At 41.7% G+C, this 13,989-nt stretch overlaps 1 protein-coding gene across 1 annotated transcript; it reads left to right on the forward strand.

The window, feature by feature from the left end:
* Positions 1–385: 385 nt before the first annotated feature.
* LOC134206619 (uncharacterized) lies at positions 386–8,552 on the forward strand. The gene is made up of 2 exons (XM_062682349.1): positions 386–398; positions 7,348–8,552. The coding sequence occupies exons 1-2, from the start codon at positions 386–388 to the stop codon at positions 8,550–8,552; spliced, it is 1,218 nt and encodes a 405-aa protein (XP_062538333.1).
* Positions 8,553–13,989: the final 5,437 nt, after the last annotated feature.

Below are 13,989 nucleotides of genomic sequence, written 5' to 3' on the forward strand. Positions count from 1 at the left end.
TCAATGTTGCGAACGTTTAGAGGTAATCATACCATCTACCAGAGCAGCGTCACGTTGCCGTCTTCTTTGCTCGCGTCTGGAAGTCGGGTGGATAGGTGCTCTCTGTGCAGTCGGTCCACAACGACTACCGTCCTTGTATCGACCGGATTCCGATCGAGAGAAGAAGCTGTGCCGTTCTCAAGAAACACGCAAGTATGAGAAATTATTAAGGGATATGATGACATGTGTTATGCACATGCCACAACGGCATTTGAGATACGGGTGCTTAAGATCATCTTTGGCGGTGTACAAGAGGACGGCGTGTGGCGGCGAAGGATAAACCGCGAGCACGCCAAACTCTTTCGACGTGTCAAACTTCATGATTTTGCAAAACATGTTCATAGGAATGTATTCTGAGGGTATTTGGCTCATCTGGTCATATTCTGGAACACCCTGGAATGCTACTTCCCTGGGGGAGTGGTCACTTTTTGATCATTACTGAAACCTGGCTTGCGACGTATCAAACTTCATGATTTTGCAAAACAACCCTATAGGAATGAGTTCTGAGGGTATTCGCTCCATATGGTCACATTCCGGGATGCCCTGGAATGCTGGTTCCCTGGAGAGAGTGGCCACTTTTTGATCAATATTGAAACCTGGCTTGCGGCGTATCAAACTTCATGTTTTCAAAACACGCCCATAGCACAAACGGAAGAGTACACATGCTTTAAATCCGAGTAAGTATTGGTCATAAATGAACCAATCGGTAAATTTATATCCTCTCATCCTTTTGCGTTCATCATAGAGAATGTTTTTAAAGGTTATGTTTTCATTTGAACAGCAGTCAAGTTTCACGCGCCATTATGTCCAGTATAACTAATTTAAATCAAATTGTTAAATAACGCTTGAAGAATTCATATGTAATAACGAATGTAGTGTAGTAATTAATAGCATTTAGTGGCATGAATGATAACAAGAAAAGCAGGGGCATCACGTTATGGATAAATAAGAGTTTTTCACTTCCCCATTTCACCCACTTCAATGGCACCGCGATTGAAAATGAGAATTCATTTTTTCGGTCTGACTGAAGCGGAACAGTATAATTCGCCATTACGTACATAAAACATTGAAGTTCAGTGGAAACGCTGGGCAATGGTCAAATTAAATAAATGAATTGATTGCACGGGTGCCATAAATATCAATTCGTTAAATGTGAAGTGTCGCGGTGGCATATAGATGTGCTATACGTACTATGGATTATTGCGCTCTGGTTTATTCAGAATTTCTACGATTTCGAATCAGTGCTAGAAATCCAAATGATTGATAAAGAACCTTGGATAAATAACGAAGGACGATAGTTTCACTGTTGACTATAACGGCAACCAGAACCTTTCGCGGAAACGCAACAATGAACTCTTTAATTTGTTTTAATTATTGTATTTCAGCTGCCTCTTGCAGTTAGGATGTATTTACCGGTTGAATTGAAGACTGTAGGAATAACAGTTAACCTAAATAATACTGAGCGTACGAGGAGCTAGCCATAACAAAGATTGTAACGATTAATGCCCAAAATTTAATATTTTTTATTAGACATTTGTTTCAGTTTCTGTAACCGTGATTACGCCGGACCGCCTTCGCCGGAAACAGCGAAAAAAATTGTATTTGATCAGTTTGCAGTATACCATAAAAATCGTTATTTTCAGATCAATCGACATTTGCGCCGTCAAAAAGACGATAAGTCGTGATTGTCCTTAACACGTACGTCCCCAACCCCCATTTTACGACTAAACTCAAAATTCAAAACCATGCAGCTCAGCCAATTTCTAACGGATTTTCAAGCAATCTTCTGGAATCGATCACAAAATTCCTATAGTTTTAGGAACCGATGTCAATTTTTGTGCAATGGCCATGGTTCCGGAGATATTCCGGGGAGTACTGGGGTTACCTCCCTCCCGGAAAAAATGGTCACTGGCAAATCGGCTTCGAAATCCATCGTGCGACATGTCAAACTTCATGATTTTGCAAAACAAGTACACTGGAGTACACTTCGGCGACTTTCGATCGAATTGGCCATCCTCCGGATGCTTCCAGGGCCTGGTTCCCTTGGGGAAGTGGCCAATATCCGTTCAATCTTGGAACCCATCTTGCGGCATGTCAAACTTCATGATTTTGCAAAACAAGTACAATGGAGTAAATTTCAGCGATTTTCGATCGAATTGGCCACCCTCCGGGTACTTCCAGGGCCTGGTTCTCTCGGGGAAGTGGCCAATTTTCGTTCAATCTTGGAATCCATCTTGCGACATGTCAAACTTCATGATTTTGCAAAACAAGTACAATGGAGTAAATTTCGGCGATTTTCGATCGAATTGGCCACCCTCCGGGTACTTCCAGGGCCTGGTTCCCTTGAGGAAGTGGCCAATATCCGTTCAATCTTGGAACCCATCTTGCGGCATATCAAACTTCATGATTTTGCAAAACAAGCACACTGGAGTACATTTCGGCGATTTTCGATCGAATTGGCCACCCTCCGGGTACTTCCAGGGCCTGGTTCCCTTGAGGAAGTGGCCAATATCCGTTCAATCTTGGAACCCATCTTGCGGCATGTCAAACTTCATGATTTTGCAAAACAAGTACAATGGAGTAAATTTCAGCGATTTTCGATCGAATTGGCCACCCTCCGGGTACTTCCAGGGCCTGGTTCCCTCGGGGAAGTGGCCAATTTTCGTTCAATCTTGGAATCCATCTTGCGACATGTCAAACTTCATGATTTTGCAAAACAAGTACAATGGAGTAGATTTCGGCGATTTTCGATCGAATTGGCCACCCTCCGGGTACTCCCAGGGCCTGGTTCCCTTGAGGAAGTGGCCAATATCCGTTCAATCTTGGAACCCATCTTGCGGCATATCAAACTTCATGATTTTGCAAAACAAGCACACTGGAGTACATTTCGGCGATTTTCGATCGAATTGGCCACCCTCCGGGTACTTCCAGGGCCTGGTTCCCTTGAGGAAGTGGCCAATATCCGTTCAATCTTGGAACCCATCTTGCGGCATATCAAACTTCATGATTTTGCAAAACAAGCACACTGGAGTACATTTCGGCGATTTTCGATCGAATTAGCTACCCTCCGGGTGCTTCCAGGGCCTGGTTCCCTTGGGGAAGTGGCCAATTTTCGTTCAATCTTGGAATCCATTCTGCGACATGTCAAACTTCATGATTTTGCAAAACAAGTACAATGGAGTAAATTTCGGCGATTTTCGATCGAATTGGCCACCCTCCAGGGAGTTCCAGGGCCTGGTTCCCTTGGGGAAGTGGCCAATATTCGTCCAATCTTGGAACCCATCTTGCGACATGTCAAACTTCGTGATTTTGCAAAACAAGTACACTGGAGTACATTTCGGCGATTTTCGATTGAATTGGCCACTCTTTGGGTACTTCCAGGGCCTGGTTCTCTTGGGGAAGTGGCCAATATTTGTCCAAGCTTGGAACCCACATCTTGCGACATGTCAAACTTCATGATTTTGCAAAACAAGTAAACTGGAATCCATTTCGGTAGTTTTCGATCGGATTGGCCACCTTCCGGGTACTTCCATGCGCTGATTGATATTTTACCGGCGGTGGCCAGATAGATCATTTGCAGCCAGTGGCGGCGGCATGGCGGCATCACGCCTTTGGTGATTGGCGGCGGCTTGGTTCGGCGTGAACCAGTTTTAAGCGCCAAAATTTCTTCAGAAGTATCTCCAGTAATTCTTCCAGAAGTTCCTCTACGAGTTTTTTCAAAAGATCGTCAAGAAATTCCTTTGGACATTCCTCCAGATATTTCTCCATAAGTGCCTCTGGGAAATTCTTCCAGATACTCCTCCTGGATTTCGTCTGGAATTTCATTTAGGAAGCTTTTCCAAGAATTCCTCCAGGAATTCCTCCGGAAGTTCCTCCAGGAATTCCTCCGGAAGTTCCTCCAGGAATTCATCCGAAAGTTTGTCCATGAGTTCCTCCGGAAGTTCCTCCAGGAATTACTCCGGAAGTTTCACCAGGAATTCCTCCGGAATTTTCTCCAGGAATTCCTCCGGAATTTCCTCCAGGAATTCCTCCCGAAGTTCCTCCAGGAATTCCTCCGGAAGTTCTTTCAGAAATTCCCCCAGAAGTTCTTCAAGGAATTCCTCCCGAAGTTCCTCCAGGAGTTCCTCCGGAAGTTCCTCCAAGAAGTTCCTCCAGTTATTCCTCCGGAAGTTTCTCCAGGAATTCCTCCAGGAATTCCTCCGGAAGTTCCTCCAGTAATTCCTCCGGAAGTTCCTACATTTATTCCTCCGGAAGTTCCCCTAGTACTTCCTCCGGAAGTTTTTCTAGTAATTCCTCCGAAAGTTCCTTCAGTAATTCCTCCGGAAATTCGTACCGGAATTCTTCCGGAAGTTCCTTCAGGAATTCCTGCCGAAGTTGCTCCGGGATTTCTTTCGGACGTTCCTTCAGGATTTATCCAATATGCTCCACCAGGAATTCCCCCGGAAATTACTCCAGGAATTCATCCGGAAAATCCTCCAGAAATTCCTGGAATTCTAGGTGGTCAATTCCAGTTTCCAGAGGAATTCCTGGAGGAACTTCCGGAGCAATTCCTGGAGGAACTTCTGGAAGAATTCATGGAGAAACCTTCGGAGGAATTCCTGGAGAAACTACCGGAGGTACCTCCGGAGGAACTCCTGGAGAAACTTCCAGATGAATTCCTAGAAGAGCTTCCGGAGGAATTCCTGAAGGAACTTCCAGACGAAATCCAAGAGGAGTTTCTGGAGTAACTTCCCAGAGGCACTTACGGAGGAATGTCCAAAGAAATTTCTTGACGATCTTTTAAAAAATACTAGTGGAGGAACTTCTGGAAGAACTCCTTGATGAATTTTTGAAGAAATTTTGGCGCTTGAACTGGTTTACGCCGATCCACTCCACCGCTGATCACTAACGGCGTGACGCCGCCGCCGCTGCCTGAAAATGATCTATCACGCCACCGCCGGTGAAATATCAATCAGCACACAGGTCTACCTGGAAGTACCCGGAAGGTGGCCAATTCGATCGTAAATCACCGAAATGGACTTCAGTATACTTGTTTTGCAAAATCATGAAGTTTGACATACCGCAAGATGGGTTCCAAGATTGAACGGATATTGGCCACTTCCCCAAGGGAACCAGGCCCTGGAATTAGCCGGAGGGTGGCCAAATCGATCGAATGTCGCCGAAATGTACTCCAGTGTTCTTGTTTTGCAAAATCATGAAGTTTGATATGTCGCAAGATGGGTTCCAAGATTGGACGGATATTGGCCACTTCCCCAAGGGAACCAGGCCCTGGAAGCACCCGGAGGTTGGCCAATTCGATCGAAAGTCGCCGAAATGTACTCCAGTATGCTTGTTTTGCAAAATCATGAAGTTTGACATGTCGCAAGATGGGTTCCAAGATTGATCGGATATTGGCCACTTCCCCAAGGGAACCAGGCCCTGGAAGCACCCGGAGGTTGGCCAATTCGATCGAAAGTCGTTGAAATGTACTCCAGTGTACTTGTTTTGCAAAATCATGAAGTTTGACATGTCGCACGATGGATTTCGAAGTCGATTTGCCAGTGACCATTTTTTCCGGGAGGGAGGTAACCCCAGTACTCCCCGGAATATCTCCGGAACCATGGCCATAGCAAAACAATTGACCTCGGTTCCTAAAACTATAGGAATTTTGTGATCGATTCCAGAAAATTGCTTGAAAATCCGTTAGAAATTGGCTGAGCAGCGTGGTTTTGAATTTTGAGTTTTGTCGTAAAATGGAGGTTGGGGACGTACGTGTTAAGTACGATGACTTATGCGCCACTCCCGCAGGAGACCTTTTTTTCAATTCTGTACGGAAAGACACGTGGCTCGCTTAACTTAGTCACAACTGCGCCTGTGAAGGAGCCTACTAGTAACGACTTTAAAAAATGAGTGTCAGTCACGTGATTTCAACCGCCGCACAGAAGAGTAACTAGAACAAATTCGTGGACAAAACCCAATTTTTTTTTCAACTTTTGTACATTCTTATATTTTTTTTTAGATACTTAAAAACATTCTGCATACTATGGCTATTTTAGAAATAACCCAAAATTTTGTGAAAAAATATAATTAGGGCTCAAAAATGAGGTATTGGATTGGATTTTTTCTACTTTATTTGCGGAGTATTTGGAAAATCTGATTTTTACACAACATAAATGTTATCAACAAGCTATTATTAGTACACAATGAGTAGATTATAGTTGTATGTATCCATTTTGTTCATGTTTATTGTCAAATTATAAATTTTATGTTTCAGATGATGACCACTTAAAAATCACTATTTTTTCTATTTTTCATGTTTTTCTCTAGAGGAAAAGGTAATCTATACGGCAAGATCCGGCAAAGATAAATCACTTGGGTGTAACTTCAAGATATGAACTAAGCATTCCACGTGAAAACTCGTCCGCAAACGTCCGCAAATTAGATTCTGAGCTATTTGAATAAAATGCGATTTTTCATCATTTTAAAAAAATTTTAACATTTGTTCGTAAATTACCACATATAACGAATACAGAAAAAAAGTAAAAAGCAAGCTATTTAGCATGAATTTTGTCAAGACACAAATAGAATAACATGAGTTGCGTTGATATCTTTTTGAAAACCTTATATTATAATAATCTAATTATCTATAAATTCTGCATTGTAGAGAAATCTGTTACTGCCTAGATTTAGGATGAACCCGTTTTCATTGAAGTGATCATAATTTAGGAACGGTGCCTTATTATGATAGTTTCGTCAAGGCTAGCTATGATATTTTGTGGGCTTCGACATGGACATGGTAATCGTTGTTGTTTCAAGCCACGGTATATAGAATACAGGTGATTTATATTTTTTACTACAGGCTTCACCTTTTCAGACCCTAATTTTTAAGATTAAGGTTTAAGTTAAGTAGATTGCATTTTCCTGCATAATTGGCAATTATTACTTCGTCCTAGGAATATCAGGCGCAAATAACCGCAAAAAATAGTTTTGGCCAAGAATTGGCTAATTTACTCCTATGTGCGCCGGCTAGTAACGAAACAGTGTGTTGCGACCAAATTTTCCCTCGACCCAATAGCGTTCGATTTTGCCCGGTTGGTTTCGGAGCCAACGTTTACCTACTATACAAACTCCTCGACTATTGTGCTTAGTCTCAGTTTATTCCAGCATATTTCTAACGGCGGTGCCGCATATTTGCCTAGCAACGGAATACGGGCGACGTTGCGGCGGGAAAAGCACATACGCACATACCAGCAATAACAGCCAGCACAAATTCGATTCCAGTCCTTTCATTCCCTGTGATTGCCTCAGATAATTCAACCTCGATTGCAGTGCCCCCCGCATCGGAACCGAATCAACCCGCTTCTTTTCCACTGAAAGTGTACTATCAGAACGTTCGTGGTCTGAGAACTAAAAAGAATACTCTGCTTCTGCCGTTACTCGATTGTGATCTTGACATTGTTGTACTGACAGAAACATGGCTTCACTGTGAAATTGCTTCCTCTGAATTTGCCAGTAACTATGTTATTTACCGTTGCGATCGTAACGCTTCTACTAGTAATCTCTGTAGAGGTGGCGGCGTACTAATCGCTGTCAAATCGGAACTGCAGTGTATTTCGGTGAACCTCGTCGATTGTGATTGCCTAGAACAAGCCACTGTTCGCATTATTCTGCCTCAGTTTTCGCTTTACGTTAGCTGCATCTACATTCGCCCAAACAGCTGCCCTGATATCTACACGAAACACGCAGATTCTATTAGCCAGATACTGAATCGTGCCGATCCCTGCGACGTCATTGTTTGTCTTGGAGATTACAATCTGCCGAATCTAGTCTGGTATTTCGATGATGAAATTAACGGATACTTGCCTATCAACGCGTCAACTGAGCAGGAGCTTGCCCTACCAGAGTCCTTGTTATCCTCCGGTCTGCATCAGATCAATGATCTTATGAACGCGAACGGCAAACTTCTTGACTTGGTGTTCGTAAGCGATCCATGCATCATAGATCTCTTCGAGTCGCCATCTGCTCTTTTAAAAATTGACCCTCATCACAAGCCATTAGTTTTAACAGTTGACGTCCGTTCTCGCGATGAAACATCAGTGCCAATATCTACCGTTGACCACAACTTCAACAGGTGTGATTATCAAATTGTCAATGCACGGATTGCTGCCCTGGACTGGAATCATGTTATGAATTATGCCTTAATCGACGACTCTGTTACCGCGTTCTATCGCACAATCAAACATATCATCCAAGAAAACGTGCCGGTCAAAATTTGCCGACCATCTAAGAAGTACAATCAACTCTGGTGGACGGCACAGCTCCGGAATTTTCGCAATCGTCTGCGGAAATGCAGGAAGAAGTTCTTCCGAAACAGGATTGAAGCGAACGCGGCGAATCTGCGGTTAGCTGAAGAAGAATATACTCGTATGCAGCATTGTCGGTTCCGTGAGTACATGGAAAGCCTTCAAGCAAACTTGAAAAATGATGCTTCATCGTTCTGGGCCTACATTAAAAAAAAGGAAGGGGTCGAATAATATCCCTGTTGACGTCACTTATCGTACGCTTTCCTCCCGATCACCTGACGCAACAGCAAATTTGTTTGCCAGCTTCTTCCGCTCAGTACATGACGACAATCCTCCTCCATTGGATCAAAGCTACATCGAAAGTCTTCCGTCGTATTCCGTCCGGCTTCCTCAAGTCACTTTTAGCAATGCAGATATTTTTGAAGCTCTTAGCTCGCTTTACACATCAAAAGGATCGGGACCCGATCACTTACCGCCCACCTTCATCAAACAATGCGCTTCATCACTGGCAATGCCCATTGCTTCAATTTTCAATCGATCTATAAGCGATAGTGTTTTCCTGGAAGCTTGGAAGCTTGCTTCGATCGTTCCCGTGTACAAATCCGGTAACATACATAGTGTAGAGCAGAGCTTCCCAAACATTTGGGTATGCGCCCCACCTAGCAAAATTCTATATGTCTCGCGACCCACCTATGAGAAAATGCATTTTACCAAGTAGTATTAAGCATTAAGTGAATCAGAATGTCATCTGTTTCGGCTTCTTTCACTTAAAAAATATTCACGTTACCTTACATGTACGAATGAAAAAAATGACGAACATGGTATTGTTTGTCCAAATTTTATCGTTTTTATTTTACTTCATTAAGGGGACAGCTTTTAGACATGTTTGAATAAAATAGCGTGGTGATGGATATTTAAAATAAAATGCGGTTTGAACTTGAAATAATGCTCCTGAAAAAAATGATCAAAAGGTTCGGCATTCGAGCTGCAATTAATATTTGTTCTGCACGACCCACCAACAATCCGCTCGCGACCCCCCTGGGGATCGGGACTCACAGTTTGGGAAACCATGGTGTAGACAACTACCGTCCGATATCAATCTTGAACTGTTTCGCCAAAGTTTTTGAGAGTCTTTTGCACGAAGTATTATACCCAGCAGTACAGTCTATTATCTCCGAGTATCAACATGGGTTCATGAAAAAGCGCTTCATCAACTACGCCTTGCGCCGCTTACCATGGAACGATCCATCAAACCTGCCTCCATACCGTTGTGCTTTGATTGACTTACAACCAATGGCAAACCGTCGAGTGATGCTTCAGAGGATGTTTATTTTCGACGTCATAACGTGCAACATCGACTGCCGTTACATCCTGGAGAATGTTCAATTTCATGCACCGTCTCGTCAACTCAGGAATCGTCAACTGTTATGGATCCGTGGCCACCGCACACACTACGGTCAAAATAATCCATTGGACTTATGCTGCAGACTATTCAACGAAGTGTGTTGTTTTTTCGACTTTAATGTTACCAAATTAGTTTTTAAAAATAGGATTAAGTCAAACAATCAGTTTGCGCAATTTACAAGTTGAAGACCATGTACAATAAATAAAAAATATGAACGGGCGGACGATGGCGATAAACTTACACGCGGTTCGCCGGCAGATCGGCGACTTGCCTATTTGATGATTTCAGCATTTTGCTGAATGATGGATATGATACTGGGGACATTGGCAATCCTGGGGTCAGCTCCGAGGTTCTAGAGGAAGCCTACGGAAACTTCAAAATCGGCCATTTTCAACTTGTTACAAACTATGGCAATATGGGTATCAAACTTTAGCATTTTGCGATACAAGTAGAGTTATGACATCCGGATATTCTTCTTCATTGGCATTACGTGCCCCCACTGGGACATTGCCGCCTCGCACCTAAGTGCTCATTAAGCACTTCCACAGTTATTAACTGCGAGGTTTTTAAGCCAAGTCACTATTTTTGAATCCGTATATCATGAGGCTGACCACGGTGCCCCGGTAGAACGTTATTTTAAAATAAAAATGTCCATCAAAGCCAAGTACAGGGCTCGATTCCTGTGGTATTTCTGCACATCTGGACCAATTTTTTAAAAAATCCCTAGGAGGAATCTCAAGAATTCTTGATTTGAAGTTTTTAATTAAGAAACTTCAAAAGAATCTATATTTTAATTCAATAATATCCCCAAAATACCTTCAAAGCCGTCGAAAAAGTGGTTCAAGTTGTTTTTAACCAGTTTGCATTTGTTGCTTTTATAACAATTATAAATTTTTAAAACTGATTAAGCTTAGATATGTTTTTTGTATGGCTTGAAGCCGTATATCTCCAAGAATGCTACCTCTCATTCAGAATCATTCATGAATTCACGTGCAGGCAGCAGATTCTTTTTATTCACAAATGTATTAGAGCATCAGAAGTAAATATTGGAGTACGGAAAAAATTGATGAAAATAACCAACAACTCAAAGATATGTTTAAAGTAGTGTAGTTGTTTAGCATTATATAACAGGTTAGATCTTCGTCAGATGCTGTAACAATTGAATTGACGGAGCTTTATCATATTCTGAGATTTACCCGCAAAAGGAACATCGGACTGGTAATGATTCCAAAGATAGCGGTAAGGAAAAGCTGCGATTTTCAAGAGTGAGCTCGGCATATAGAATGAGAGAGAACCAAGGAAACCATCAGGAAAAATGCACAAGAGAAAGAAAAACTTGTTTTATTGTGTGGCTTTCACAGTCTAATTTAGTCAAAACGATTCGTTTTGTTTTGCCCGACGTTTCGGCCTGTATTTTTGGCCTTTTTCAAGGGTGTTTCAGGCCGAAACATCGGGCAAAACAAAACGAATCGTTTTGACTAAATTAGACTGAGAAAGCCACACAATAAAACACCAAATCTTCCAGTCGTATTTCTTTCGTAGAAAGAAAAACATTTACAAGCTTTGTGCATATTCTTTTGGGTTCTCGGCTACGACGAAGATAAAATATTCAATTTTTGAACTTTTAAAAACACTTTAATAAAGAAACAAAATGAACCTTTGCTTATCTCCGTCGCTACACATCTAGTTCGGAATTGTTAATACGATTTTAAAGTTGCTCGAGAAGCGCCATGTTGAGTAAATTTATGGGTGAACCAAGTACAGATGAGGCATCAACAAATTGCATAGAGTTCACTAGAATCCCGATCTTTCGTATTATGTCATTACTCTGCTTAAACATTAACAATTTTCTAATTAATATTTCAATCAGCAGGTTTGAAACTCGAGCATGGTTTTGAGGAAGCAATTGATGGTTTTGCTAGCAGCTGGAAAAAGCCGCAGCTTGCATTCACAACAAAGTACCATATCTTGAATTATCATGTTTCAGAGCTCTGTAGAGGTACCGGAATAGGTTTTGGCTTACATATCAAACATGCTTTTTCTAGTCCGTTGATTAGAACTTTGACGTGATTTGGCAGCAAAGATCGGTTAATAAGTGCTGTGATCGAGTATAACAGCTTCTAACTACTATTATTCTACACGAACTCTGGTCTTACTTCTTTCCATTATGAACATAAACACAAAATTAAAATTGATTTTTACCTTTCATTCTATTAAAAATTGAAAGCAACATTTATACTAAACCCGAGCAAGTTAGCCATACAAAAACATACTTAGTTCAGTTTGGTAAGATAAGTCAGTTGTAAATATTTATAGTTCTAATAAAGGCAACGCATGCTTAGGGCCATCTTTGGCGTTGTGCAAGAAAATGGTGTGTGGCGGCGAAGGATAAAATAAGAGCTCGCCTAGCTCTACGGCGAACCCAGTACCCAGAAGGTAGCTAAAGCTGGAGGGACGATGGGCAGGGCATATTTCAAGAATGCCGGACAGTAACCGCAAAGCGGGTGGTTACTTCCGACCGGCAGGTACAATACGAATTGAAGGATATCTATCTAGGTGGATTAATCAGGGTTTTTGGTGATATTTTTGGATTCTTATATGGATTCTTTTGAAATTTCTCAACTTTAAACTTCAAATCAAGATTTCTCGAGATTCCTCCTAGGGATTTTTTTAAAAATTGGTCCAGAGGTGCAGAGATACCATAGGAATTAAGCCCTGTACTTGGTTTTGATGGACATTTTTATTTTATAATAACGGTCTACCGGGGCACCGTGGCTGACACGATGATACTTTTATGCCCAGGAAAGACGAGACAATTTCCAAACCAAAAATTGCCTAGACCGGCACCGGGAATCGAACCCAACAGCATGGCCGTGCTTTATAGCCGCGTGTCTTACCACATGGCCAAGGAGGGCTCCAATCCATCAATTTTGGACATAATGACCACCCTGGGGTCAGTTCCGAGGCTCTTAGAGGAGCTTCCGGAAACATGAAAATCGGCCATTTTCAAAATGACAAGAACTATGGCATTATGGATATCAAACTTCAGCATTTTGCAAGGCAAGTGGAATTATGACATCCGGATATGATTCTGGTGACATTGGCCATCCTAGGGTCAGTTCCGAGACCCTAGAAGAAGCACCCGCAATAGAGACCATCGTGCAGCTGTATCAATGACAAGCGTTCTGTTTACATTCTATTCGTATTTTCTGGAGAATTTTTCATATACATACTGAAGTGCTTAGGTGTACGAATTTCGATGCACCACGGTACTGCTTTTAACAAGTGTGCGGCAGTGAAATTGTATAGGGGAACGGTTCGGCACTTCATCGCATAGCTCCCATTTCCATCCCATCAAAAACAAAGCAATGAAAATGTATTTGATTTGTTATTTATTTTTGTGATTTTTTCAGCAGTGAGCACGGATGTTAGCAAAAAGAAGTGACAAGATTGGTGCTGTATTTCTGTGTTTTGCGATGAGATGAATATATGTTCAGTGAGATGGAAAACGGAACAGTTCCCCTACTTGGTGTGAATTATGAAAAGGCAATATAGCGGGGGTCTGATGTTTTGGTTGTGTTTTTGTAGTGTAGATGCAGTCTCGTTTCTGCTGCTTGTCGTTTATGGAACTGTCAGTGTGGAACGCACCTATCTCTTTCTTTCCCATGATTCTTCTTATGGCTGTCAGTGCGGAATTTTCTATGTTGGCTACGAAATGAACTGTGGTGGAGGTATACAAGTGTCAGTCCCGTGCAATATAGGTATTTGAGTTTTAAAGCATCAAAGTAGGCTTAAAATGAAGAACAACAGAGAGCCACAAAAACATCAATCAAAGCAATCGTGCTACTTTGCAGCCAGTCAAAAGGCATGTGGTCGAACATCGCAGACTGGAGAGTCAGTTGTCCAGCAGACTTCCGCTTGCCTACACGTAAAAAAAATCAATTATTTTATTTATTAAATTCAATTTATGTTATAAATTATGCATCAGATATATTTTTCATTTTTGGTCTATATCGTTCTCATAATAAAACTGAATCCTTCTCATTTAGAGTGTGAATATCGATTATTGTCGTACTGAATGAAAAGTATAAGTCTCGCTTAATGGCAAAAATGTATTAAGCGAAACTTATACTTTTGATTAGGTAGTAATATGGAAAAGCAGGAAGCAGGAAAAGTCATTTATCTTCATCCTGTAGCCAAACTGCTTCAGAAAAATGTTAAGTTTTTGTTGTTTAAATATACGCACGCTTTGCCGTTTTCATA

Source organism: Armigeres subalbatus, chromosome 1 (assembly GCF_024139115.2).
Source record: "Armigeres subalbatus isolate Guangzhou_Male chromosome 1, GZ_Asu_2, whole genome shotgun sequence".
Taxonomy (NCBI): domain Eukaryota; kingdom Metazoa; phylum Arthropoda; class Insecta; order Diptera; family Culicidae; genus Armigeres; species Armigeres subalbatus.